Here is a 27,272-nt window from a genome sequence, read left to right on the forward strand (position 1 = left end):
GCAGTGCATTTGAAATTCATTCAAGTTGTTGCATGTATCAGTAACTAGTTCCTTTTTATTTATTTTATTTATTTTTATTTTGGGGGGGCAGCTGACTGGTATGGGGATCCGAACCCTTAACCTTGGTGCTATAACACCACACCCTGAGTAAAGCAGCCAGCCATACAAAACTTTTTTAAAGCATTATTTTGTCATCCATATAATGGGAAGAGTACAGTTGCCCCACCTACCTTAAAATAAGCATATATGTGACAGCACACTAAAAGCCTAAGCCATTATATAAATATTATTTATTATCCCAACTCTTCCTACCAATTTCCATTGCCATCCTAATCAATTCATTCATTCGGTCACTAATTCATTCATTCGTTTTTTCCTTACTCGTTCTACAGATATTTACTGAGGGCCAACTATAAGCTAGACACTATGCTCAGCATTTAAGATACACAAACAGGATGAAGTGCTTAACACCATAAAACTTACAGTTTAACATGAAAGTCAAGTAATAGGTACATGTAGATATGGGATGGTTCACTGGGAAGGTATCCCAAAAAAGGAAATACTAAAGTTAAAAAATAACACACAAAAAAATAGTAGTTGATATGGTAAGGGAATGAAAGAGAGTGGCAGTGGGAAACAATTTCCAGCAAAGGAAACAACATATATAAATCCTTCAAACAAGAATGAACATCCTAACTATGCCATTCCCTCTCTCTCATTCGTGCTTTTGTTCCATTTATTTTTCTCCTTTTGAAATCTTTCCCCGTTCTCCCATATCTGCCTGATGAAATCGTATGCATCCTTCAAAGTCCAGATCAACAATACACATATAAGCCCAGCTTTAAGTACACTACTTGACTCATACCAGGCATGAAATAAGCATTTTCTAAATGAATGGATGATGAAATCAGCATTATTCCCAAGTGATTCATCTGTTTCATACTGTTAATATGCATATGCCTGCCCATTTAAGTGAAGGACTAGACAATGTATTATACAACTCTATATCCCAATAGTGCCTAATGCATAATGAGCACTCAATAAATATCTGTAGCTTAAGTAACTCTAATAATCTAGGACTATGCAGAACTATTGAAGAAAGACACTTTCATCTTCTATTCCTGACTTTCCAACAATTTGACAGAAAAGTCTAGAAAGCTCAAAATATTCTTCAGACATGAATTATATTAATATGCAACCTAAGGTCTTCCAACAAATATCTCTCAATAACAGAATTCATTTTTGTATTTAATTTCTTAGACAGCTTAATTTTTTAATTTTCAATACTTTTAAATGATTTTATTACCAAAAACACATCTAAGTTTAAATACTGGCGCAGATAATAAATTATTCTTAGAATATAAAAAGGGAGTCTTTAACTAATGAACTGCACAACCTAAAAAAGTTATTTGGCACCTCATCTTCCTAAAACTAAGATAAATTAGAAAATGTAAATTGTACTTTAATTTCATTAAATGTTTATGATATTGTTTTTAGAATCAGGCCTCAAGCCACCATTGTGGAATTTGTTATACAATTCATAATTTGTTATTAAAAAAAAAAGCTGGAGTAAAGAGTAAATCTGGGTCATTCTATTTTCAGATTAGAGAAGGCCAAGTGAAAAGGTAAGAAATAGGCTTTCAAAGAAAAAGGAAAAATGTTAAATGTTAAAAAAATTCCAAGTTACTGTATGCCAATACCTGTAGGAAAGGCAGCCCAAGGAATAGCGGGAGATGTTGTTTGGTTTTCCCCATTTCCATCATCAAAAATCTCTGCAGCCTACAGAACAAAGGCAAGATTATTTCAGAAGATCTGAAAGGTTTAAATGCTATCAAGCATCCCAGTTCTACAAGCATGTTTTCTGTAATATACCACACACTTTCAAACTCTCTTGTAATACCCAATTGCTTTTCGGTCTTCATTGCCACCATTCCTACTGCTTGTCACCACTGCCAGTAGCCATGCCCTATTATCTTAAAGTAAAAATTTTCTTTGTTTTTTCAAATAAATCTCCTGTGGATGAAATTTTTATTTACACATCCTCAATGATATTTTCAGTTGTGACCTTTATCTCTAAGTATTCTAACCTGACTCACCACAATATTTAACCAGCTATGAAAGAAAAATATTTTTTTTTCTTTAAAAATCTAGAGAACAAATCTTTGGGGGATTTTTTGTTTTTGTTTTTGGTTTTTTGTTTGTTTTTGATGGCTGGCTGGTACAGGGATCTGAATCCTTACTCTGGCGTCATCAGCACCATGCTCTACCTAGTGAGCAAACCAACCAGCTCTAGAGACTAAATATTTTTAATTACCACAAGACCTCACTAGAGACTAACCTAAAGAAATAGAATTCATCTATCTTCCTGAATAATCTACCAAGTGGACTCAGTAGCATTCAACATTTAGAGAATTCCTAAAGTTGACATTTTCAACTAACAAGCCCTCCTACTTTCGGACAATTACTGAATATTGAGTTTGTGGGTTAAGAGCGCAGTTTTCTGTCTCTTAGGTGTCCAGGTCACAAAAAAATTATTACTGAAAATTAGAGCCAGAATTTCTATTTGGATTGTACATTGAGTTGTTAACCAAGGAGAAGAAAAATGGGGCTCTCTGCCACAGGAACTAAACGACAGAGAACAGCTATAAAAAATGAATATATTTTATATAACCATATTTCTACAGCAAGATGTGGAAAGAAAGAAATATAATAAACACAATTACATTGTAATGTTGGTTAACAATGAACCTATGTAATATTGAAAAGAATAGATTTATTGAATATAATGTTGAAGTGTAATTATTACACTAAGAACACTACCCACCATTTTTTTCCTGATATAGTACATAAAGTATGGTTTAAATAAAGGAGACTACGCTAGATTTCAAATAACTGACAGCTTCCAAACAATAAACTAAGTCAGATACTATCAGAAACATATTTTCCTCAAAATGGAAGAAATTTTAGCAAAATTTTAAATGTTACATTTTGATAACATAAATAAGATTCAATCACCCAACAAAACCCAAAATATTAAACAAAATGCAGAAAACATACAAATATGCTAAACAAAAAGCAGTTTTAGATGAAACATAGAAAAAAGGTATGTCCATATTCCATATTAACAGATTAAGATCAACAAAAGAGAAAATGATCCTAACATTAAAAAAAAAACTCATACCATTCTTTCACGAAATTCAGAATACTGAACATACTTAATACCTTATTTCTCCTATTAATGTCATTAATTACACCCTCTAACTTTTATAATTCCCTTTTTACCAAATCCAAACTAGGTGAAATTCTTACTTTAAAAAAAAAATTCAGAGTTCATTTGATGGTAGTTCTAGGACTTGAGTTCAGGCATCCTGACTCCTAATCCAGAGATTTTCCTGCAAGACTATACTGGTTCCATAAAAATAACTGGGTTATAAAATATTTCAATAAAATGAATACACATCAAAAAGGATTAAGGAAAAAACAGTTTTTCTTCAGCTAACAATTTCCATTTACAAAGTATCCAACCCAAACTTGACAGAATAATATAACAACACGAGCAGACTAATTAGCTTTATAAACCACCAAAAGCCTATTACAGGTGTAATCATGCAAATATGTGACAGGTTTTTAATATTCATCCCTCATCTTACGAGTATTTCCTAATAGATATGTATCCCAGCAAAATCATCTGCTGACAATTTTTAAATCTTTCCCTTAGTGCTTCCACTAGTGGCACTTTATCTCAATTTGAACTATTCCAATGGGTAAGACAAATGTTCAATAGCAATATATCAGTTTTAACTTTTAGAGGAGATATTTTTAATTTTCCTTGATATTTTTGTTTATTCCAGAGTTACATTCAAAATGACCAAGAAAAGATCATGAATGCCAATTAAAACTACACATTTTCAAAATAGTTTACTCCATTATAATCCCACAATGTTAAAACAAACTAATATAAATAATAGTACATACCTCAAAACCACCAAAATCATCATCATCCATTCTTCAAGTGATACCTGAAAAATATCAAAAGACACTGAAACAAGCCCCCACACAGTCATTTATGTCAAAATACTTATCCAACTTAAGTGTATATACATTTTAATTTGTAAATTAAAACTATTTCACTTGGGTTTAAGAAACTTTTTTTTAACTACATGTGCATGCATTTTTTAATGCAAAAAGAATCAGTAATTGGCTTTTACTTTCTGGCAAAATTAGCAATTTCTGTGACTTTTTCAGCAACCATGTATTTGGCCATTTTATGTTGAGACGCCAGGAGTGGAAAAATATTCTTTTACATTTTAATTTGCTTTTCCCAAATTGGCGCTCAGGCTCAATTCAATAATGCTTCCTGCTTTTTGCATCTATTCCTCAGTTGTCTGGCAACATCAGCACAAACTCCAGCTAAGAACAGGACTGTGGTGAATTTTTGGAAATCTGTCCCCCACCACAAAGGTTCTTCCCTCGGTTTCATGGACGAGGCTGATTTAGATTTTCAAAATTAATCAGCATTTTTGAGTTGTGGCCACAACTTCTGGAGCATTTTGATATGTGTATTTTTAGCTGAAACTGCTTTGCACTTTTGGAAAAATGTGGAGCAAGTTACTAGGCTGATCAAGATAAATCAAGTCATATATTCTTGGGAGACTAGGAATGAGAAAAACATAAGTGAATATCCAGAATTCCTCTCTTCTTTACCCTTAAAGTATGTGAGAGATAATGCAGTATGAAAATATATGTTTTATTTTGTCCTAAATGTATATCATAAAAATAGAAGGAGGCGGCATCAGCTCTATCTAATAAATCAGGAAAGAACTAAAAAACCTGAAAAGGTAAAGTAAGTAATAGGTAGTATACATTATAATAAAAAATAAATTCTTGCATAGACTGTTTCTCAATCTATGATTTGGAACCAATTATTGTGAATCAGTAGCTGTGATACTCTGGTCAATAATAACTGGTTTCCTTTTCTATTTTTCAAAAGTGAACATACCCAAATATTAATTATAGTTTCCTTGACCAAGTAACACAAGATAGACTTGATTACAGGAAAACAATCCTCTCCCAATTCTCAAAAAAAAGATATAAAAATTAAACCATAATCCTAAAGCATTGTCTAAGGTCGTCTGCTTTAAGTAGTCATCTATGGCCATGCTCTGTCTTCTCACTAAAATTAATACAAATGTCTTCAAAAAGAAAGCTCAAAAAATTATCAAAGAAAAATAAACAGTAAGAAACATTAATCTCAATAATTGTTTGTTGTGATCGGCAAAGCAAATTTATTTTCACAGAAACTCAGTATGTAATGGCACTAAGAAGAATGCAAGTATGTGCAGACAGAAATATATTACAAAAAGGAAAGGCATTAAAATAAGGAGAATATAACAGTATTGTCCACATTGCCCTCAACTTAATCTGATAGAAAAAATTTTAAAGATGTAATTCTCCAAAAATTAAAGTTAAGCAAGTCATCCACATACAGCATTTAAAAAATATAAACCAGACTTTCAGAAACTTTTGATGATGGTTAGTTTGAAATGGAATTCACATTAATTCTGTGTTGCAAGTGAACAGAAATCTGTATACAATTACATTTTTCATGAAGAAGTTATGAAAGAAGAGTGATATGGACACTGAGAATTAACCAAGTAAAACTATGAACACCAAGTTTGTCTTTCCACACATAACCCACGAATCTCAAGAGACAATTAAAAAATATTTTTAGCATCTACAAACACCGTACTCAAATAGCATGGTTTCAAAAGAGTGGAATTTTTAGAGTAATGCTTCTGTGTGTTTCACATCCCAATAAATTATATGTAAGGTGCCAGAATATTTGAAAACAAAAACAAATACTCATGCCTAACAACCATTTCAGCTTGTTCGTCTATGGTAATGAACCAAATACCATCAGTTTCCTAAGTACTGATTTAGCTCTACAAAAGAACATATTAGTGACCACTGATATTTTCCATCCCCAGCAACTTCTACATATTAAAATGCAGATGATCGTCTTCCTCTTCTTTTTTTTCAAAGAAATATTAATTAAAAACAAATGTATCCTGAGTTTCTTCAAATGCAGTACTAGAGAAATAAATATAACTTTTAAAGCAATAACCTTTATCCAAATAATTTAGATTTCAAACCCTGCAAATGTTTACTTCTGAACATCTTAAAGAGTAGGAGGAAGGAAAAGTAACAGTGCTGATTTGTAAAAATCAATTCCACAAAATACAGAAATTAAAAACTAGTTTTTAAAAAGAAATATTACATGTATGGGCTTTATAGACTTAGATACTCTAATATATTAAAACATTATTTTACCTAAAGTGCATTCCTATAACTTTTTAGAATATTTCTGGCACTTAACATTATAGCCCAGTAAACTACAAACATTATAAAAAGGGACCAACATCAAATATATCTGTCACCTAAGTTACAGAATCATAAGCCTAGCAAAAAAAATTGACAAACCATGCAATTCACTCTTTCGTGTCATGGCTGGAAGACAGATGTATATACTCTGTTATGATTAGGGATCTACATGAAAGTTTTCATTATATCTAGGTTTAACAATTCTCAGACTTCTTTATATATAAATTTAATTTCTTGTTGCTTTATTGTATTAATCCCCTTATTTTGCTATCTTCAGCATTTACTATATTGCTGACATTCTAAAAATATTTGACAAGAAAAACATACAAGAGAGCAAAACATATACACAACACACAATGTAACACAATTTTATTGAGCAACTCTGTAGAAGACATCAGTCAAGGTTCTCAAGAAGTTGCAAAATGTTGTCAAAGGAGGGATAGATTGTACAAAAAACATGTGAATACAAATAATGAGATATAAAAGAGCCTTCAGAGGGAAAAAAAATTTCCAAGGTGATAGTAAAGAATTTTATAAGGTGATATATCTAGTTGGGGCATCATGAAATGCTTCAGGTAGAAGGAAACATTTGAGATAGATTTCTGTCGGGTTACAGCAATAGCTATGCTAATTGTATTGTTAAAGCAATTCATAACTGAAGCCAAAACTTCAGTTATTTTAGTTATACTAAGTTTCCATTCGTATTTTCAAGGCTAGGGCTCAGACCCTTCAAACTAATTGTACAGACTGGGTCACCAGACCTCTCACATGCCAGGCTGGGTCACAGATCCCTCACACACAGGTCCACACTAGGTAATTGGGAAAGATCCCAGGAGCCACTGGCAGATGACACGAGCTCAGTCTTCAGCAGTAGCAGTAGCCATCCCCCCTCCCCCAGGGCACCCTGAGGGCAGAGGGCACGATGGCTCAGAGCCATTCTTCCTTTCTACTTAAGTCCATAACCCAGGACACCTGTGTGTCCACGCACATCTACATCAGACAATAACCAAGGAACACCTGGGCACACCTGCATATTTACATCAAATGCTCGGCAAGATTCTGAACATCTGAGAAGCCCTAACCATTTTCCTTCACTTTCCCTACAATTTCTATCAACCTAACAGAATTTTAAATGTCACATTAAGAACATGCATTTTATTTGAGTTTTTACCCAAAAGTCTTCCTCTAAGAAAGCAAAGATTTGTTTTCATTGTTTGCTTCTGCACAAAACTGAGATCAGAGAGAATGTGAAATCAGAAAACTGCAAGAAATCTGAAAATAAATACAAGAAGATGACTCAAACTACCAGTGGAGAAAATGAAGATCAATCATGTTTACATCATAGAATCCACAAAAGGCTCAGTAATGGGCAGCACCAAAAGTTGGGTAAAGGTGAGAATCAAAATAGGAGTCACAGGTATATCCCAAGACCCCTCCTAGAATGCACACAACTGGGCAATTTACAGTTCCTCACCATAACAGAAGACTGGGGGTTTATTCCCTGAATAAGGTAAAGCAGAGGGTTTCTGGACCCAAGGATACTAACACAGGTGGATTAAGTCATAGTTATATTACTATATGTTGAGACCAGTAACCCCAGTCCTCTCCTACCACTCAGCAATCAAAATGTCAAAAGGTGAGCTTAAACCTCTAGTCAGAAGATCAGCAGTTCTCTGGTGAATCTAATCAACCCATGAAAAGGACCTCATTAGACGTTCCACAAAGAAACAGCTCACTCAGGGAATACTATTTGACAAATTCCACTCACATACACAGAATTTCCAATTAGCTCCTAATTTCAGTAAAAGGTAGAATAGTATAAAGGTTTAAAAAATGGACGACGGAGTCACGCTGCCCAGATTCAAATTTCAGCTCTGCCACTTACTGTGTTACGTTGGGCACATGTGTGGCTACAGCAATAGCTACGCTAAAAAAAGTGTCTGTTTGGGATTATTGTCGGACTCCTGCCAATGTAGCCAACTGTATTGCTAAGTGACTATTCATAACTAAAGCCAAAATGTTTCATTATTTTAGTTACACTAAGTTTTCCATTTGTACTGTCTGGGCTGGGCTAGGGGTTAGGGCCCACAGACCCTTCAAACCCGCTGTACAGGCTGGGTCATAGACCCCCCACACGCAGGTCCACGCTCTAGAGGGAAAGATCCTGGGAGCTGCTGGCAGATGACAGGAGCTCATTCCTCAGCTTCCGCGCATTGTCAGCAGTGGCAGGTTATGGCAGATCCGGCAGCAGGGCGGCGGCAGCCTATCCCTGGCAGGGGCAGGGGTGACCGGTGGATCACAGCCACTCGTCCTTTATACGTAAGTCCGATAACCCAGGACACCTGGGCGCACATACGCAATTACATTAGACAATTACCAAGGAACACCTGGGCGCATGTGCATATTTACATCAAATGCTCCACAAGACGCTGAACCCCAAGGGACCCTGACCATTTATCTTCACTTTCCCTACAGCACATTACTTAAACACTTTGTGCCTCATCTTCCTCATCTGTCAAACAGGGATAATAATAATAGTAACTAACTCCTAAGGTCATTATGAGGATTAAATATGTTAAAAGAGATGAAGCACTTAGAACAGTATCTGACATATTCTAAGCATTATATAAATTCTCCTTTTTTTTATTCTTTTACATTCCTTTCTAAAGGAGATTTTTGCAACTTTATTTTCTACCCTGAAGTTTTTCATTTATGCAATCATAATTTTTATTTCCAAGACCTCACTCTTGTTCACCCCTCCCTTACTCTGCACCCCATCCCTCAGAACATTAAAGCACACTGTGCTTACTTCATGGATGTATTATCTTGTCATTAACTCTCTGAAGATATTACTCATAGTGTTTTTCTGTTTTTGTTTTTTAAGATTTTCTCTCTTGGGTAGTCTCCATTTCTTCGATCTTTTTCTCTTGTTTAGTTTACTCTGTTTTTTATGTTAGATGTTTTCTTCATATCTTTGGGTGTCATTGGTAGTTTGTTTATGTGTAAGAGGCACTAATAACAAAAGTAGCACAGATTTAGATCGTCATTTGTTTATCTAAGGGTAGGGTAAATATTGGACATAGACCTATTCTACCTCCCCTTGCACACCAGGCTTTCCCCTACCCACTGGGAAACTACCCCTGGCCGAGGTAGTTAGGCAAGGCACATCTCCTTTAAGACAAACATCCCCTTTAAGACAGATGGAAGACTGAAGGGAGGAGGGACCCTAAGTAAATTAGCACACTGGTGTTAAAATACTCTAGTGCCAGGAGAGTAGCTAGTAGATTAGCCTATCTACTCAACTGGATCTCCTGCGAACTCTGAGTTGGGTGAGGGTCTATGCATACTCATGAAAATGATTTACACCTCTACTTTGATCTGTTCACTATATATAACTGTTGTATGTACCCCATGGCAGGGCAGACTTCCAGCTGTCAGGCCACCATCAGCAACTCCCATATGTCCAATAAGCTGATGTTTCTATTGAACTGGGTGAGTTCGTTGGAATAGGCAAACACTACATGACTGCCCTTTCAGATTTGAGGCTCCTGGAATATACTAAGTTTTTATAAGTAATTTGGGGGTAATGTAGGTACCATTTGTCAATCTTATTTTACTCCCCAGCACCTTGAACTCAGCAGTTTCTATCACATAGTAAGGGCTCAAAGAATATTTTTGAATTAATGCTTTTGGAATAAATGACTATATGAAAGCAACTGAGTTGTCAATAGTTCCCACATGACTTCCTTTTCCATCAAATTTTTACAAGAAAAATACATCTGAGCTTGGGAAATAAAGGAATAAGTTGCTAGCACCAAAACAGCTCTACCCATATTAAGGCATGAGCCTGAAGGCCTGTATCTTAAAAGAAATTATATTGGTATGTTCTGTTCTCTTCAAGTATCCAATTATTTGGGGGACTAATGATAATTTTGAAACTTCCTATGAGGCTGAATCAAAGAACTACCACTTTACTACAAATTCTACCACCAATGAACCTTTGCCAATGGCAAAATATTATCACAAGTCTAAAAAATAGCTGAGGTATAAATTCATTACCTGAAAATTATTCTATTCACAAATGATCATACAGAAAAACATTCCAACCATTAATAATTCTGACTAAAATTTTCATCTGTTACCAATTAAGTTTTTTGTCTTTACCAACCTTCGTTCAGAAAATTAACATGTCTCAGGAGATAACAACAAAAATCAAAATTACAAGGCACTTAACTCACCAAACCCTCATTTACTTTCCACCCTCTTTGGTTAATTCTTCGACATCCTCCAACTCCTTACTAGCAGCCTTTCCCCAGGTTGACAGCTCTCTGATCCTATCTCATTATCCTCTCCTTCAAAGTGTGCATTCACCCTCATAATCTTAATGGTCTGCACAAATTTTCCAAAACTAACCACTTCTCAAGGGCTAGTCATATATTCCCAACCAAATAAGAAGCATTTTTATGTGGCTATCCCTCTGTCAACTCAAAATTCTCACTGTATGAACTGTACCCTATCTGGCAAAATCTCATCCCTTGATGAACGTTATGGGGAAGATATATTACTTCCTCTCCTCACATTTTAAAAGAGGACACAGGTCGTCTCTTGATAGAAGGAAACAAGATTAAAAAATACTATGGCCCCTTTCTCTACCCTCTTTATCCTCTCCAAGGGATAAACAGTAAGAATAACGGTGAGAGGAGGACATCCACAGGGGTCTCTGTTAGATGAGATTAATGTACAGAGTTTGGTGTGCTTTGCAAGCTCTTCGAGTTCCTCACTAACTTGTTACCCATAAACAATATATTCTTCTTCTAGTCTAGCTCACATGGAGAAACTCTAAGGAAAAACTTCATTCTCTTAGCATGAAGTCTTGTTTTTTAGCTACTCTGCCTATGACTGGATGGATAAATTTAATTTAGAAGAAAACTTGTAAGAGACCTCATTTCAGCCTTAGATCCAAGCCACACTTATTTACATTACAGTTTAAGAACAGAGCCACTAGTCTGATTCCTATGTGACTCTTCGTTCTATTTCTCAGTTGATTCAGAATCCAGAGTGATTGCAAGGCAACTGGTAACAGCTCCCCGACCCCCAAGAACCACCGACAATATCCAGTTACCTGTCTTCTGCTGAGAACTATAATAGAAGATAACTATAAAATTCAAGTTTCCCACCTTCACCTGGATTCACAGTACTGTCTACCACACAAACTATTTCTCTAGTTAATGCTCTTTCTCTCATTTTTCAAAGAAGCTATATCAGTGATTTCAAACTCTACTCAAACTTTCTATTCCTTTCTGTAATCAAGGCTAATAGACAAGCCTCATGCCAAACAGAGAAAACAGAAAGCAGTTTAAAAGAAGTACCTTAACTTCTTGCTACCAGAACCACACTTACCAGCACATGTACCCAACTATTCCATTTTATGCTGTTCACAAAGAAAAAGGAATCCCTCCACCTACTTAATTCTTCTATCTGTGCTCTCAGAAACCTGGATCTCTCAACTGTTTCCTCTTCAATATTCAACTTCACCCTCTTAGTTGGTGCCTTCCCACCAACCCTGAAACATGCTCTAGATCCTACATCTGTAAAAATGAAACAAAACAAAAACAAAAGCAAAACCTTCCTCAACTACACATTCTCCTCCAACAACAGTTCTCTCTTTTTCACAGCTCAACTTCATAGACCCTTTATTCTTATATACCATGCCTGCAACCAATTGCCTCCTTCTCACTAAATGCAAAAAGACGTTTTCAATTCCTTATCTTATTTAAACACTAACAGCATTTGACCAGTCTTTCCTTCTCAAAATGCTCTCACCCTGTGGTTTACAAGACAATCATACTCGTTCCTTCGTTCTATTTTTCTGACTACTTCTTAGTCTCTCTTGCAGGTTCTTCTAACTACCCTTTACACATCGGTGTTCCTAAGGGCTCCAACCTAGCATTTTTTTTCTTTTCACTTCAAATACAATCCCTGGGCTACCTAGTTCACTCCTTTGGGTTCATAAACAAGCATAAGCTAAGGTATCTCTAATTTAGATATGACTCCTGAACCCCAAACACATATACCCAAGAGGCAATTGAATAGTTTCTCCTTCAAACTAATAGACACCTCGAATTCAATACAACCAAAACTGAACTCAAGATCTCCCCCACAACCTCAAATTTAGTCTTCATCCAGAATTCCTTAGCCCAGTGGTTGTGTATATCACACAATTGGTCAAGACAAAAACCTGGTATCATCTTCACCTCCTTCTCTCTCACTCTCACTCTAAACATAAAATCAGTCACCAAATCCTATCTCCTAAATACCTCTAGAATCCATCTACTCCTCTCAATCCCTAATACCTCCACCCTAGTTGAAGCCACCATAATCTTTCATCTGGTTTATAGCATCAGCCTCCAAAACAGTTCTCTGCTTCCAATTTTGCTTCTTTCTAGTCTATTTTCCACTCTGTTACCCAGGTGATCCTGCTAAATACTCCCCATATTTGAAACCTTTTAATGGCCCCTCATCATGTCATGGATGAAGTTAAAATTCTTAACATGAACTAGTGGACCTTGGTAACCTAGTAGCTGCTACCACCTTCATCTGTAGCACATCCATATCCTACAATCATATAGTAATTTGTATTCCAATCACATGACTGGTCAAATCACCACATCTCTGGACCACAGTGTCCTCATATGTAAAATAAACAGGCTAACTAGATGACTTCTAAAATGGCGTGGTATAAGATTCTCCGAATATATTATTGTATTACTAAAATTAAGTTCATTTCTTCTTCACAAAGTACTTTTATCCTGAATCCATTATTTACAGTCAATAGTATTATCCTTTAAGTCAGGATGTGAAACCCAGGTGTCACCTTTTACTCTTCACTTTACACTTTATACCATAGCAGGTGAGTCATTCAAGCCTATACTCTTTCTGCACTCATCCCTTTCTTTCTCTTCCAATGACCATCCTTGTGATAGAAAGATTTCTATCATTATTTCTTGAAAATTACCAGAATTTACTTCTTGACATTCTGCTTGCCAATCCATTCATCACAGTGGATAAATATTTCTAAAACAATCATGTTTTAGACTCTAAAATTATCGTGTCAATCTCAACTCCAAATCTTTCAAAACAAAAATGCCTATAGGATATGAGCTTTGGAACCTCACATGTAAGCAAAATAAGCATGAAGACAAACTTGTGAATTGCTTGACACTAATCATTAAAAGTAAAAATATGTCCTGTAAAAAGTCTACAAGTATATCACAACACCAAGGCACAAGAAAGCATGAATAAACAATAGAGAAAAGCACTACATAACAATCACTATAAAATGAAAGTTGACAACATAAAACTGAAGACCCTGACAGAAACTTAAATATAACTCTTCCGTAGGCTTACCTGGACCCAAAATCTTTAATATATTTTTAATCATTCTCTTACTTTCAAATGAATGAAGTTTCATCTCCTCTTTATCTACTACCAAAAAGAATATTATTTTTAATTAAACTAATTTTAAAAGGTAATCTGTAGTACATAAATTTGAGGACCAGATTTTTTCATATATTACATTGGTAAGATGATTATTGTAACTATCATTTATTATGTTAACCGCTATAATGTATCACAGTTTATTCAGCCACTTTCCTGTCAATACACAATTAGGTAGTTTACAAGATTGTGTTATTGAGAACAGAATTACTGTAAACATTTTTCAAAACATCAACTTTTGTATATACACAGAATTTCTCTTGGGTATATGCCTATGAGTAAAATCACTGAGTTGTAAAATCTATGTTTAGCTTCACAGGATGATGAAATTTTCCAAAACAGTACAAATTTTACTTATGGAAGCAATGTGTAAAGATCCTGTAAATCCTTATCCTTCCCAGCTACTTGGTTTTATTTTGCTTGTTTGTTTTGGCAGCTGGTTGGTACAGGGATCTAAACCCTTGACCTTGCTATTATAACACCACACCCTAAACAACTGAGCTAACAGGCCAACCCCCAACACTTGGTTTTAAATGGTATCTCATTGTGTACTTAGATTTCCCTACCAATAATAAAGTTGAAATTTCTTTATATAATTATTAATGATACATGGTTCCTTTTTTGTAAAAAGCCTAGTCATATATTTAGTTTTCTATTTTATCTGTGCTTTTTGAATTGATTTGCATGAATTTAAAATATTCTTTATGTTAACCACTTGTTAGCCATGTATACTGCAAACATTTTCTGCTTTATAATCTGTTTTTCACCTTTCTTTAAGACAGCATTTGTCTAACAAAAACTCTTAATCTATTGTTTAATAATAAATTATCAGATTTTTATTTTTATTTTAAAAATCTTTTGCTATTCCTAGGTCTAAAAGATATACACTTCTGTTTTCTACGAAAAAAAAGTTAAAATTTTATTTTTGATATTTAAGTACTTAAACCACCTGCAGTTTAATATTTATATATGGTGGAAACAGAGATCCAATTTCTTTTTTTTTCCTGATATGAATCATTTTTCCCAATTTGATTTATTTGTGTAGTAACTCTTTTCCTCACTACTCTGATATGCTACTTTATCATATACCAAATTTATTTTGTTATAAACAGACCCATAAATGCATGGGTCGGTTTCTGGCTATAGAATTATTTCAGCAGAAATGACATCTTTATGATATTGAGAAATCACGTCCATAAACATTGTATATCTTATCACTAAGATACACCACAGTTAAGTCTTTTTTTAAAATGCCTATTAATAAAGTTTTATAATTTTCCCTAAAGAAGTCTTGCACATTTCCTGTTAGGTTTATTTCTAGAATCTAATGTTCTTTAATACTATTTTAATGTCTTCTTTTAAATTATACTTTATAGTTTGTTGCTGTTATATAACAATGCAATTGACAATCTTACATCCATTCACCTTTGGTAAACTCTTACTTCTAACAACTTATCTGTATGTTATTTTGATTGTATATGTAAATGATCATATTGCATCCAAATAATAACAGTTTTATTTCTTCCTTTACAATTCTTACACCTTTTATTCCTTTTTCTTGTCTTAATCCACTGGCTATGTCCTCCAAGGCAATGCTAAGTACATGAGGTAAAGTGGCAGCTTGTATTTACCAAATATGTTCTCAAAAATATCTCCCATCCCATCTATTCCTCTAAGAACATAACACTAATATTCCTCCCATTGAATGGTAGCGTCTCTATTCTCTCCCCTTGAACCTGGGTATATTGTTATTACTTCTACAGCCAATAAAGTATAGCAGATTTAACAATGTGTGACTTCCTGAGGTAGGTCATAAAAATGCAATGCACTTCTGAATTGTGTTCCTATATAACTTGCTCTTGGAACCCAGATGCCATGATGTGAGAAAGACCAAACCAGCCAACATAGAGAGAATACATGGGAAAGGCACATGTAAGTTTTCCAACTGACTGACTAATTGAGTTCCCAGCCAACAGCATCAAATCACCAGACACATGAATGAAGGTACTTCCAGACGATTCCAGTTCCTAGCCATCAAGACATCTTCAATGTTCAAATAATCCCAGCTGAGGCACTGAAAAAGGTGGAGCAGTAAAAAAGCTTGTTCTACACACTGTACAATTTCCTAACCCTCAGAATCCATAAGCATAATAAAATGGTTGTTTTACACCATTAAGTATGGGATGATTTGTATATAGCAATAATAACTAGAACAAGTGATAATAAACATGCCCTTAACATTCCTGATTTAAACTAAATCTAAAACAGCAAAATATAGATTCTTCTCAAGCTCACATGGAACATTCACAAAGATACCATATTCTGTAGCATAAAATATATCTTAACTAATTTAAAAAATATATAAATCCTATAAAGTATGTTTTCAAACCACTGTGGAAATAAACTAAAAATCAGTAATAGGATAGCCAGAAAATTTTAAAATATTTGCAGATTACTAAACACACTTTTAAATAACACATGGATTACTGAAGTCTCCATAGAAATTTAAAAGTATCTTAAACTCAATAAAATGAAAATTTGACTTGACAAAATTTGTGGAATGCAACAAAAGCAGTGCTTAGAGAGAAATTTCTAACATTGGATGCAATATATTTGAAAAGAAGATCTAAAATCAATAATCTAAGCCTCTCACTAAAAAAATGAAGAAAGCAGAGCAATGCAATGAAGAGCAAACATAAGTAATTAACAATACTGTAGAATTCAATAAAATTTTAAGATATTACAAAATCAATGAAACTCAAAGCTGCTTCTTTGAGAAGAACAATAAAATTGATAAATCTTTATCCAGGTTAACCAAGAAAAAAAAATACAATTTACTAACATAATGAAAGAGAAACCAGTACTACTGATCCCATGAATACTGAAAGGACCATAAAAGCATACCGTGAACAATTCTATGCCCACAGTCTCATAACGTAAATAAAATGTATCAACTCCTCAAAAGAAATAATCTCCCAAAGTTCACACAAGAAGAGCAGACAATCCAAATAAGGCCATATCTTGTAAAGAAACTGAATCAATATTAATAACATCACAAAAAAGCAAGTACTGGGCTTGGATGGTTTCATTGATAAAATTTACCAAATTCCTATTAATTAAAATGTATTTTAACCATATAATGCAACAGTTGTGCTGCCAGGTATTTACCTAGCTGAGATGAAAAGTTATGTTCACACAAAAACGTGCACAGGAATGTTTACAGCCTCTTTATCCATAATTACCCAAGTCAGAAGCAACAAATAGGTCTTTCAATATGTGAACTGATAGATAACATTTGGTTCATCTTTTCAGTAAAATATGACTGTGTATTTAAAGGAACGAACTATCAAATAATAAAAAGACACAAAGGAACCTTAAATATATACTTATTAGTGAAATGTTAGTCTGAAAAAGCTACATACTCTATGATTCCAATTATATGGCATTCTAGAAAAGGCAAAACTATAGATAACAGCAAAACTATCAAAAGTTAGTGTGGTTTCTGGATAAAGAGGACAGAGATAAACTAGTGAAACACAGGAGAGTTTTCACTGTAGTGAAACCATTCTTTATGAGACCGAAATGTTGAACATGACATCATGAATATTTCGAAACCCATAGATATATACAACACAAAGAGTGAATCTTCACTCTTTAGACTGACTTTAGATAGATAACAACATTGCATCGATATATGTTCATTAATTTTAGCAAGTGCAGCAAGGTAATGTAAGATGTTAATAATGGGGGGTACTGTGTGATGGGGGTGTCTCTGGGAAGTTGTGTATTATCTTCAGTTTTTATATCAATTCAAACTTTTTGTAGATAAAAAGTCTATTATTAGAAAAGTAATTCTCAAGCATCACAGTTTTAAAGAGTGTGTCAATTTCTACTAATGTTCAACACTTGGGCAATGTCTAGCCATTAGTTTAAAATGTTGTCTATTGTTAAATATGGACCAAACTTAACTTTTAATGCATCTTTAATTCTCTGGTTGTAACAAATACAGATTGACTAGGTAATTTAAAATTTTCACACAGCAAAAAAAAAAAAAAAAATACTAATAATAAAATAAAGGGAATCTTTTAATATTTCCCCAATTAGAAAGATGTCTGCTGACAATTGTTGGTTGGTCATTTTTTAAACACTACATAACAGGTTAAAGTAGTTCTTTTTTTTAATTTGCTAAACACTTATATCATAAATTTGCATTGATTATCAAATGCTTTTGGGGGGACTTTTTTTTTTGTTTTGCTTTTTTCCTATTGAAATTACTATATGGTGTTTCTCTTTATTTTCCTCGAATTTATTTTTTATTGAAGCACAATTGATTATATATATTTGTGGGATACAAAGTTGACTATCAACAGTTATGTACAATGTGTGATGGTCAAATCAGGATAGATAGCTTATTCACCATTACAATAAGTAATCATTCTCAATGCCTGTTAACCAATTTCTCATTAATTTATCAATAATTCCCCTCCCCGTTGCCCCTCATTCCCCCTCCCCCTTTCCACCTCTTATAACTACAGTTCTGTTCTCTCCTTCTAAAAGTTCAACATATTATTGTGATTGTTGTCTCTCTCTCCCTCTCTCTCTCTCTCCTTCCTTCTCTCACTCTCCCTCTCTCTCTCTCACTCACTCCCCACCTGCTGGTTAAGCATGGATTCCCTAAGGCTTTCCCCTTCCCATTGGCCCTTTCAGGTGTGCTGCCCTCTGTAAGTAATGCACTGCTTCTGTTATTTCACGTGTTTTGTTGAGCTGACTCCTCTGTGTCTCACCTGACCAACACACCTGAACCTCATTTCTTTCCTGGCCAGGGCTCTCCTGGAGAATAGCTATCTTGGTATGAATAAACTGAACATAGGCCAGATAAGAGCCACAGAATTTCAGCCACTATAAACAAGTTTCCTGGGTGAGGGACACCTAGTCTCAGGTCAGATAATGAGGCATTAAGTTGCCCACAAATGTCCACAAGATAAAGACGTATCCTGTGAAAGGCACACTGTAAACATCCACGACCAAATCCTCTGGAGCCCCATCAAGGTAGGACTAGAATTCATAGCCACTCTCCAGACAGAGACCTCAAGACCAAATCATAAGAAAAATATGACAACAAATTTAACCTTTTATGATAATAAAATGATCAAGTCCTAATATGCTTTTTATTTTACAGTTGGTTTTAGATAATATTAATAAAGCTAGCCAGTTTTGTTTTGGTTTTTTTAAATGCTTTGAGACTTTGTGTGGCCTGTTCTCTCTGCCTAGGATGCTATTCCCTCAGACAGCTAGCTGCCTGGCTAACTTTCTCATCACCACCAATTCTTGCTTCAAATATCACTTTCACTATAACTATCCAATTTTAAATGACAAAGCCCTCCCCTCAGCATTCTTGATGCCTCTTTCCCTGCTCTCTTTTCCACAGCACTCACCATTTGCTAACATATTACATTTACCTATTTATATTTAATTATTAAGTTTATTGTCTGTCTTCCCCCCCACTAAATATAAAACTTCACAAGGACAGGCACTTTTATCAGTTTGGTCACTAATGTATCTCCTGTACTTAGAATTGCCTGGCATAGAATTGGTATTCAATGTATTCTTCTTAAATGAATGAATGAAAGATCCTCAACCCTGATTATCAGGGAAATACAAATTTTAAAACAATAAGATGCTACTTCATACCCACTGAACTCCAAAAAATTAAAATGTAGATAACAATGCTGGTATAGCTGCACCTCTTATAAACAGGGGGCAGTTAAGTTGGTGGTACAAGCACTTTGAAAAGCAACTAGGCACTATCGTGTGACGGTGAATACTCGCATACCTTAAGAAGAAATTCCACTTCCAGTTACATGCCCTAGAGAAACTACCATGGCAAAACGGTTTGCAATAGTAAATACCATAAATAACCCAAATGCCAGTCAAGAAGAACTCCACTAGGTAGATACTCAAGAGAAAGACTGGAGGACAGATTACCTGAGAGAGCATTTCTCATGGCATAGGAGTGAAGGAAATGATTAGCTACCCACATCCCAGAATCATTCCTCACACAATGCAAAAGCAAGCTGCCACTTGTGGGAAAGGCAGAAAACCCTCCTGAACCCTCTGAACCCAGGGAAATATCAGTAGCCAATAGAGAGAACACTGATTCTACACAAACAGTTTCAGAAAAAAGAAAAGAAAAGAAAAGAAAATACTACTCAACTTACTAAAATTTATTTTATAGCCGAGCATATAGTTTTATCTTGCTGAAAGTTCCATGTATGTGTAAGAATACACATTCTTTCCATATGTACATGGAAAGATTATTGGTTACCGTATTCTACAAATATCATCAAAGTTAAGTTGGTTCAAACTGTACTTCAATTTATCTCCCTATTATATTTTGCCTACTTCTTACATATATTGAGGAGAGTTAACCTCTTCAATTACCATTACAAATTTGTCATTTTCTCTCTACATACTGTCACTTTTTCCTTCCTGTATTCTTAAGCTCTGTTATTAGGTATATACTATTTAGATTATATCTTCTTTAACTGACACTTCAAACATTATGAAATGTTCTTTTTTATCTCTGGTACAACTATTTGTCATGAAGTTTAGATTGTTTATATTAATAACCATACTCCAGCTTTCTTATGGCTCGCATTTTTAAAGTATATCTTTTTCCATCCTTTCCCTTTTTACCTACAAGTGCATCTCTAGTAAACAGCATATAGATTTGGATCTTGCTTTTTTAAATACATTCTGACAGTCTGCCTTTGAATTGGTGTGTTTATTCAATTTGCATTTACTATAATTTTTAATATAAATTTTAAAGAAAACTACCTGGCTACTTATATTTTGTCTGTCCTATATACCCTTTGTTTTTCCTCTCTCCTACCTTCTTTGGGATTAACACATTATTTTCAGTATACCATTTTATCTCCTCTCTTGATATTTTAGCAATACCTCTTTATATTTTTTAAGTAGTTGCTAAGTATGTATCCTCACTTATCACATTTTATCATGTATTATACCACTTTATGTATAAAACAAGAAACATTAACAGTATGCTTCCATTACTTACATCCATCTTTTGTACTATTGTAAAAACTTTACTTCTGCATATGTAAAACTCCACAGTATTATTTTTAGTTGAAAGTCAATTCTCATAAAAAACAATTAACAAACAAGGAAAAAAAAAATCTAGTCAACATTCCCACGACTTTACTCACGCTCTTCATTCCTCCACAGAGTGTTAGGGCAAACATTTAAGGAAAACCCTCCACAGATTTCTGAATCTGTTTCTCTGCAACTTCCTCTCCAGTACCCCGCCTGCAAATTCCAATTGCCTCAGGAGCCACAAATTCCAATCTCTGTTTCCTTAACCCACCAAAAGTACTGCTCCCTTAGTTGGCCTCTACTTTGTCATGCTCCTAGGAAGAAGGCTAGGGAGAATATGAAGTTGACCTCATGTATATTCAAGAATCACAGCCCTGCACTGCCTGTTTTTGAAAGCCTGCAAACACTTGTTGCTTCATACATTTTTTCCACTACTGTAGTTGTTTATAGTGAAAAGGCATAACCAAAATGTGTTCTTCCATTATGGCCAAATCCAGAAAGTCCTTTGGTTTACTTCCTTATTTTCACTGTTCAGTCTGTTTTCCTACTAAAGTTAAATTATGACAGCAATATGTATGTGTTTGCATATGTATGCACAGGTGTATGTATACATAAAAAGGTATTTCAAAAAGTTCATGGAAAGTTTCCTGTTACATTTTACTTCTATTTTTCTATGAACTTTTTGAAGTACCCTCACATACATATACAGACACACACACATATATATATGCACATATAGAGAAAGAGACAGGGAGGAGAGAGACAGAGAATGATTTTTTAAATGGTAAAATGTTAACTGAAAAATCTAGGTGAAGAGTACACAGGAATCATATGGACTATTTTTATAACTTTTTCGTATGTCTGAAATTGTTTCAGAAAATAAAAGGAAATACAATGATATACCAAAGACAAGTTACAGACTTAAAAAATACTTACAAACTACATATCTCACAAAGGACTCATACCCATATAAAGAATTCTCGAACTCAGCAGTTTAAAAAAAAACACATACATAGACATTTCACCAAAGAGGATATACAAAATGGACAGCAATTAAGCAAATAAAAAGATGTTTAACATCACTAGTCTTGAGAGAAATGCAAATTAAGACCACAATGATATATCACTACACACCTATAAGAACAGCTAAAATAAACAGTGACAATTCCAAATGCTGACAAAGGTATGGACAAACTGGATCTAGAAACTGGATCTTTCAAACACTGTTGGTGGAAAGGTAAAATGGTACAGCTACTCTAGGAAATAGTCTGTCAGTTTCTTTAAAGATTAAATATATATTTACATAAGCCAAGCAATTGTAATCCTTGGCATATATCCCAAAGAAATGAAAGCCTATGTACATACAAAAATCTGATAGTTCACAGTTTTGTTTTTAACAGCCAAAAACTGAAAACAACAAAAATTTCCTAAAATAAGTGAATGGCTGAACAAATTGTGCCACATCCATACCATTGTAATATTCATCATCTATTAAAAAAAACAAACCCCAACTATTGATACATACAACCATTTGGATGAATCTCAAGAACATTACGCTGAGTAAAGAAAAGCCAATCTCATGGGCATAAAGCATTGTTTTATTGTAGTCTTAATTTGCATTTCCTTGATTACTAATAAAGTTTGTTATCTTTTCTTATGCTTATTGGCCATTTGTGTCTCTTCTGTTAAACGAATGTTCATGGCCTCTGCCCATTTTTACATTTGCTCCATCCCCTTCCCAATTTGTAGGAATTCCTTATATTTCTGGATAGGAATCCTTTTCTGGTTTTATCTGTTTTAAATATCTCGTCGATGTATCTAGCTTGTCTTTTCATTTTCTTTATGGTGTCTTTTGACAAAGTTCTCAGTGTTAGTGTAGTCTAATTCTTCAGTCTTTATTTTTATAGTTATTGCTTTTTGAAAAAAAAGAGAAAAAGCCAATCTCAAAAGGTCACACATACTGTGTGATTCACTGATATAACATTCTCAAAATAAAAGTACAGAGAGTTGCTAGGGGTTAGGGACAGTGGGGAGGAAGGGGTTAGTACTGACTATAAAGGGGTAGTTACAAGGGAGATCTTTGTGGTGATGGAATAGTTCTGTATCTTGATTGCAGTACTGATTATACAAATCTACAAATGTGATAAAATAACATAGAACTATATACACACATTGTAACAATGTCAACTACCTGGTTTTGATACTGTATTATACTTATCTAACATATAACCATTTGGGAAACTGGGTGAAAAGTAAACAGGACTTCTCTGTACTATCTTTGAAATTTCCTGTAACTCTGTAAATATTTCAAAATGGAACTTTTCTTTTTAAATCCACGTATCTTCAAAAAACAAGTATATACCTTATTAAAATAAAACTTAAATGTCTCTTAAAATGTTTTGACTTAAACACTGCATTTTACTTTGAATTGCTTTACAAATTTATCACCTATCTGCCTTAGTTCCATGACACATGAGTTTAATATATTTTAGAATCACCAACACCAATGACCTAACAGAAGAGGTGTACCAATTCTGCAGCACAAATATTACAATTTATCTCAGTCTTTTACAAATGATGAGTGACAAAAATTATGTAAATGGAAATACTGGTAATGAAAAACACATTATCACAAAAGAACTCCTTTCATAGGATATCAGCAAACTTTACAGAAGAGAAAGAAAAAAAAATCAGTGAATTTGAAAATAGATCAGCAGAAATTATACAAATTAAAACACACACAAATACACACACATTGATGAAGAAAAGAAAAAAAAGCATGCATCCATGAGCTCTAGGACACTATGAGCTGTAGGTCTCTTACGTGTAACTAAAATCACAAAAAGAAAAGGCAAAGATAATGGGATAAAGAAATACCTGAATGGATGACAGCTAAGAATTTCTCAAAATCAATTAAAGACAACAAACCACAAATCAAGGAAAAATCAGAAAACCCAACCAAGATAAAAACTAAGTGCAAAGAAACTCTGCTAAAACTTAACGTGAGGTAAAATACAATACAGACACCCAAAACAAACTCAGAAACTAGCAAACTTAGAAATTAGCAAACATCTCCAAAAACAGAAAGTGACATTAAAAACAATTTCTATCTATCCTCTAATACATAATAAACATCTCTGTTACTTATTCCTTATACCTTTTTTCAGATTCAAACAACTGAATAAGGTAGCCTAACTTAGCTCTTAAAAATTAGCCATCTAAATTTGTATCAATACTATGACTTAAAGCTTATGATATTAGGCTAATTATTTCCAGAGACTTAGTCCAAATTTTTCTAAGAAATATGGCACATAAAACCAAATATTTCTCACTAATAAATCATGAAAATACTGTAATTTTTGAATAAGATAGTGATACAAAATTCCAATCTAACTCCAAATTTAAACATTTTACAAATGAAATAAATATTCTGCAAATGCCTAAACCATAATTACAAAATTATTTCATCGCAAAGAAAATCCATTCCATAGAGTTACAGAGTTAGATATTAATTTTTTAACATGAGTATTTCTTCCAAATTTTGCTTTTTTGCTTTCTAATACTTGAGCAATAGTTTTCTTCAGATTTTGTCAAAACAAGATAAAAACAATTCATTATAATCCCACTATACTGTTTTCATTTTATCCTATTTCTTCCTGGTACTTAAATAAATACATACGTATTTAAATTGTACTTGCAACTGTAAATGCTTTTTTCATTTATTATATCATAAATGTAGTTCGAAACTATTAATAGCATTCACAATTGTACTCCTCATAATTGTATTATCTATGTCTGTATAAAATTCCATCGGAATGACAATTTAACCATTTTCCTTTTTTTTTTTTTTTCTTGGCAGCTGGCCAGAATGCACTTTCCTATTTTTAAACAGTTTATCCAACATATTCCCTATTATATACTAACACCACAATGACGTCTTCATGTATTAACTTTTTTCTTCTTTTACATTATTTCCTTAACATATACTCCCAAATACAGAATGATTAGCTCAGAGTATAAACACTACTTGATATAGTTTGCTGAACCATTTTCCAAAGAAACTATACTAACACCATCACATGCAATTTTTTAAAAATCTTGTAGCATAAATACATAAATGTTAATTTTAACTTTAAAGTATAAATATGATTATACCATCAAATTGTTGTTTTTAATGCAATCTTTCTTTTTCCTTTGTGGACATGATTTCCTACTTCACATACTCTCCCCATCTTCCCTTGCACCACATGACAGCTATACCCATTCACCCACCCACATGATGCAAGTTAATGACCTAATATGTATCTAGCCTGTATCTCTATTCTCATTTAATCATATACAAATATATATTCTCATATATATGTCTGAATACATAATGGTATTATCACTGCATTTTTTTAATATATCACACACATTTTTCATCATCCTATTTTTTTCTCACATAATAATACCCCATGGAAATCCCTCCTAGTCTACTGGTATATATCAACTTCATTCTTTTTAATGGCTACTAAGATTCCATTCTATGGATACATAATAAATACACATTTATTAAACAATTTCCCTACTGACAGACCTATACTGTGTTTCCAGGTTTTTTTGTCACTACAAACAAATGCTTGCACAGAAACCCTTACATGTGGAGGTATGTTTCTATGGGCTACATTCCAAAGAATAAGATTGCTAGGTCAACTGGTATATATATTTTTAATTTTATAGCTGTTGTCAGATCACAGTCCAAAAAGGCTCTACCAATCCACATTACTGTGAGCAAAGTATAAAAATAACTTTTTCTTCTAGGTTCCTGCCAGTAAAACATTATTGTTGGTCCTTTTCTCTCTCTCTCTCTTTTTTTTCTTTCCCCATGAAGAGTGGAGGCTGAAGGAGACAGTTTGATAAATATAAGGTTATATCACATTGTTACTTTAATTTACATTCTTCTATTAATGAGTTTGAACACCTTTTCATATGTTATTGGCCATCTGGATGTGCTTCTTCAAATCCTTTGCTCATTTTCCTATATTGCTGTTTCCTTTTTGTCAATATCTAAGCAGTCATTACATATAACAAATATCAACTCTGTCCTTCTACAGTGCAAATATTTTAACCAAACCCATTGTTTGTACGGTATATTTTTTCACTAAAAAGTTAAGTTCTAGAGGTATACAGTAGTGCTGGGCATCAATAATTAACAATAATCTATTGTGTCTTCCCAAATGGCTAGAAGACAGGAGCTCAAATGCTCTCATCACAAAGAAATAATAAATTTTTGCAATGCTGAACACGTTAATGACCCTGATTTGATCTTCACACATTATATACATGTATTGAAATATGACTCTGTACCCCATAAATATATACAATCAATGTGTCAATTAAAGAGAAAAAGTTAAGTTTCATTCAAATAAATCTTTCTTTCTCTATGGCTTGCAGATTTACAACAGTGGTTAAGAAGGTCCCCCTTACCCCAAGAATGCATATGTAATCTTCTATATTTTGTGCACACTTTCTATTAAGTCTTATAATGTAAAATTTATTTTTGTGTATTGTGTATTTGATTTCCCCAAAAATAAATAGCCAGGTGTGCCAGATTTATTTATTAAATAATCCATCTCCATCCGCTTGAATTGAATTTTCACATATTCTTATAAATATAGGGATCTATTTCGAGATCCTCCACTCTGTTTCCCTGACATTTTTAATTCAAAGCTTTTCAAGACTATTCATCCAATATTCTCTCTTGGCTACCATCATATCCTCAGCTCCTAGCACAGTGGCTGACATACTATAATTGCTCAATCATTATTTGCTGAATGAATGAACAAATCTTAGTAAACAAATGAAGTTTTTTTTATTTTTATTCACTTGATAGCAGCACCTCGTCTATTTTCTTCCTAACTATGTCTTGCTCCCACTTCTATTCCCCACATACAGCAGAATATAAATATTTAATAATTAAACAAATAATAATAAAGTTAGATTCTGGTTGAACCCTAGTAAGGAAGTTTTGTTTCCTAAATCCATTAACCTTGTTAAATCACTGGAATTCATATGGGTACTTTTTGTTAGGGTTAATAGAGTCTTGTTCCTACCATGCTACTATATAAGTATTACCCACAAATTATTTAAAATGCCAAGGTTGGGCCGGCCCGGCGGCGCACTGGAGAGTGCGCCGCTTGGGAACATGGCGGCGCTCCTGCCGAGGGTTCGGATCCCATGTGGAGACTGGTTCCTGCTCACTTGGCTGAGCGCGGTGCGGGCGCAACACCGAGGGTTGCGAT

At 33.9% G+C, this 27,272-nt stretch overlaps 1 protein-coding gene across 1 annotated transcript in view; it reads right to left on the reverse strand.

Annotated features, from left to right (window-relative positions):
• LOC103598961 (coiled-coil domain-containing protein 91-like) overlaps positions 1 to 27,272 on the reverse strand; it is a 116,409-nt gene that overhangs the window by 42,186 nt on the left and 46,951 nt on the right. Inside the window, exons 2-3 of the mRNA XM_008583030.1 lie at positions 3,976 to 4,019; positions 1,701 to 1,779 (exon numbers count right to left, since the gene is read on the reverse strand). Coding sequence (XP_008581252.1) covers positions 1,701 to 1,779; positions 3,976 to 4,005 — 109 coding nt within the window. The 5' untranslated portion in view covers positions 4,006 to 4,019. The remainder of the gene's footprint in view (positions 1 to 1,700; positions 1,780 to 3,975; positions 4,020 to 27,272) is intronic.

This window comes from Galeopterus variegatus, unplaced genomic scaffold (genome assembly GCF_000696425.1).
Source record: "Galeopterus variegatus unplaced genomic scaffold, G_variegatus-3.0.2 Scaffold2802, whole genome shotgun sequence".
Taxonomy (NCBI): domain Eukaryota; kingdom Metazoa; phylum Chordata; class Mammalia; order Dermoptera; family Cynocephalidae; genus Galeopterus; species Galeopterus variegatus.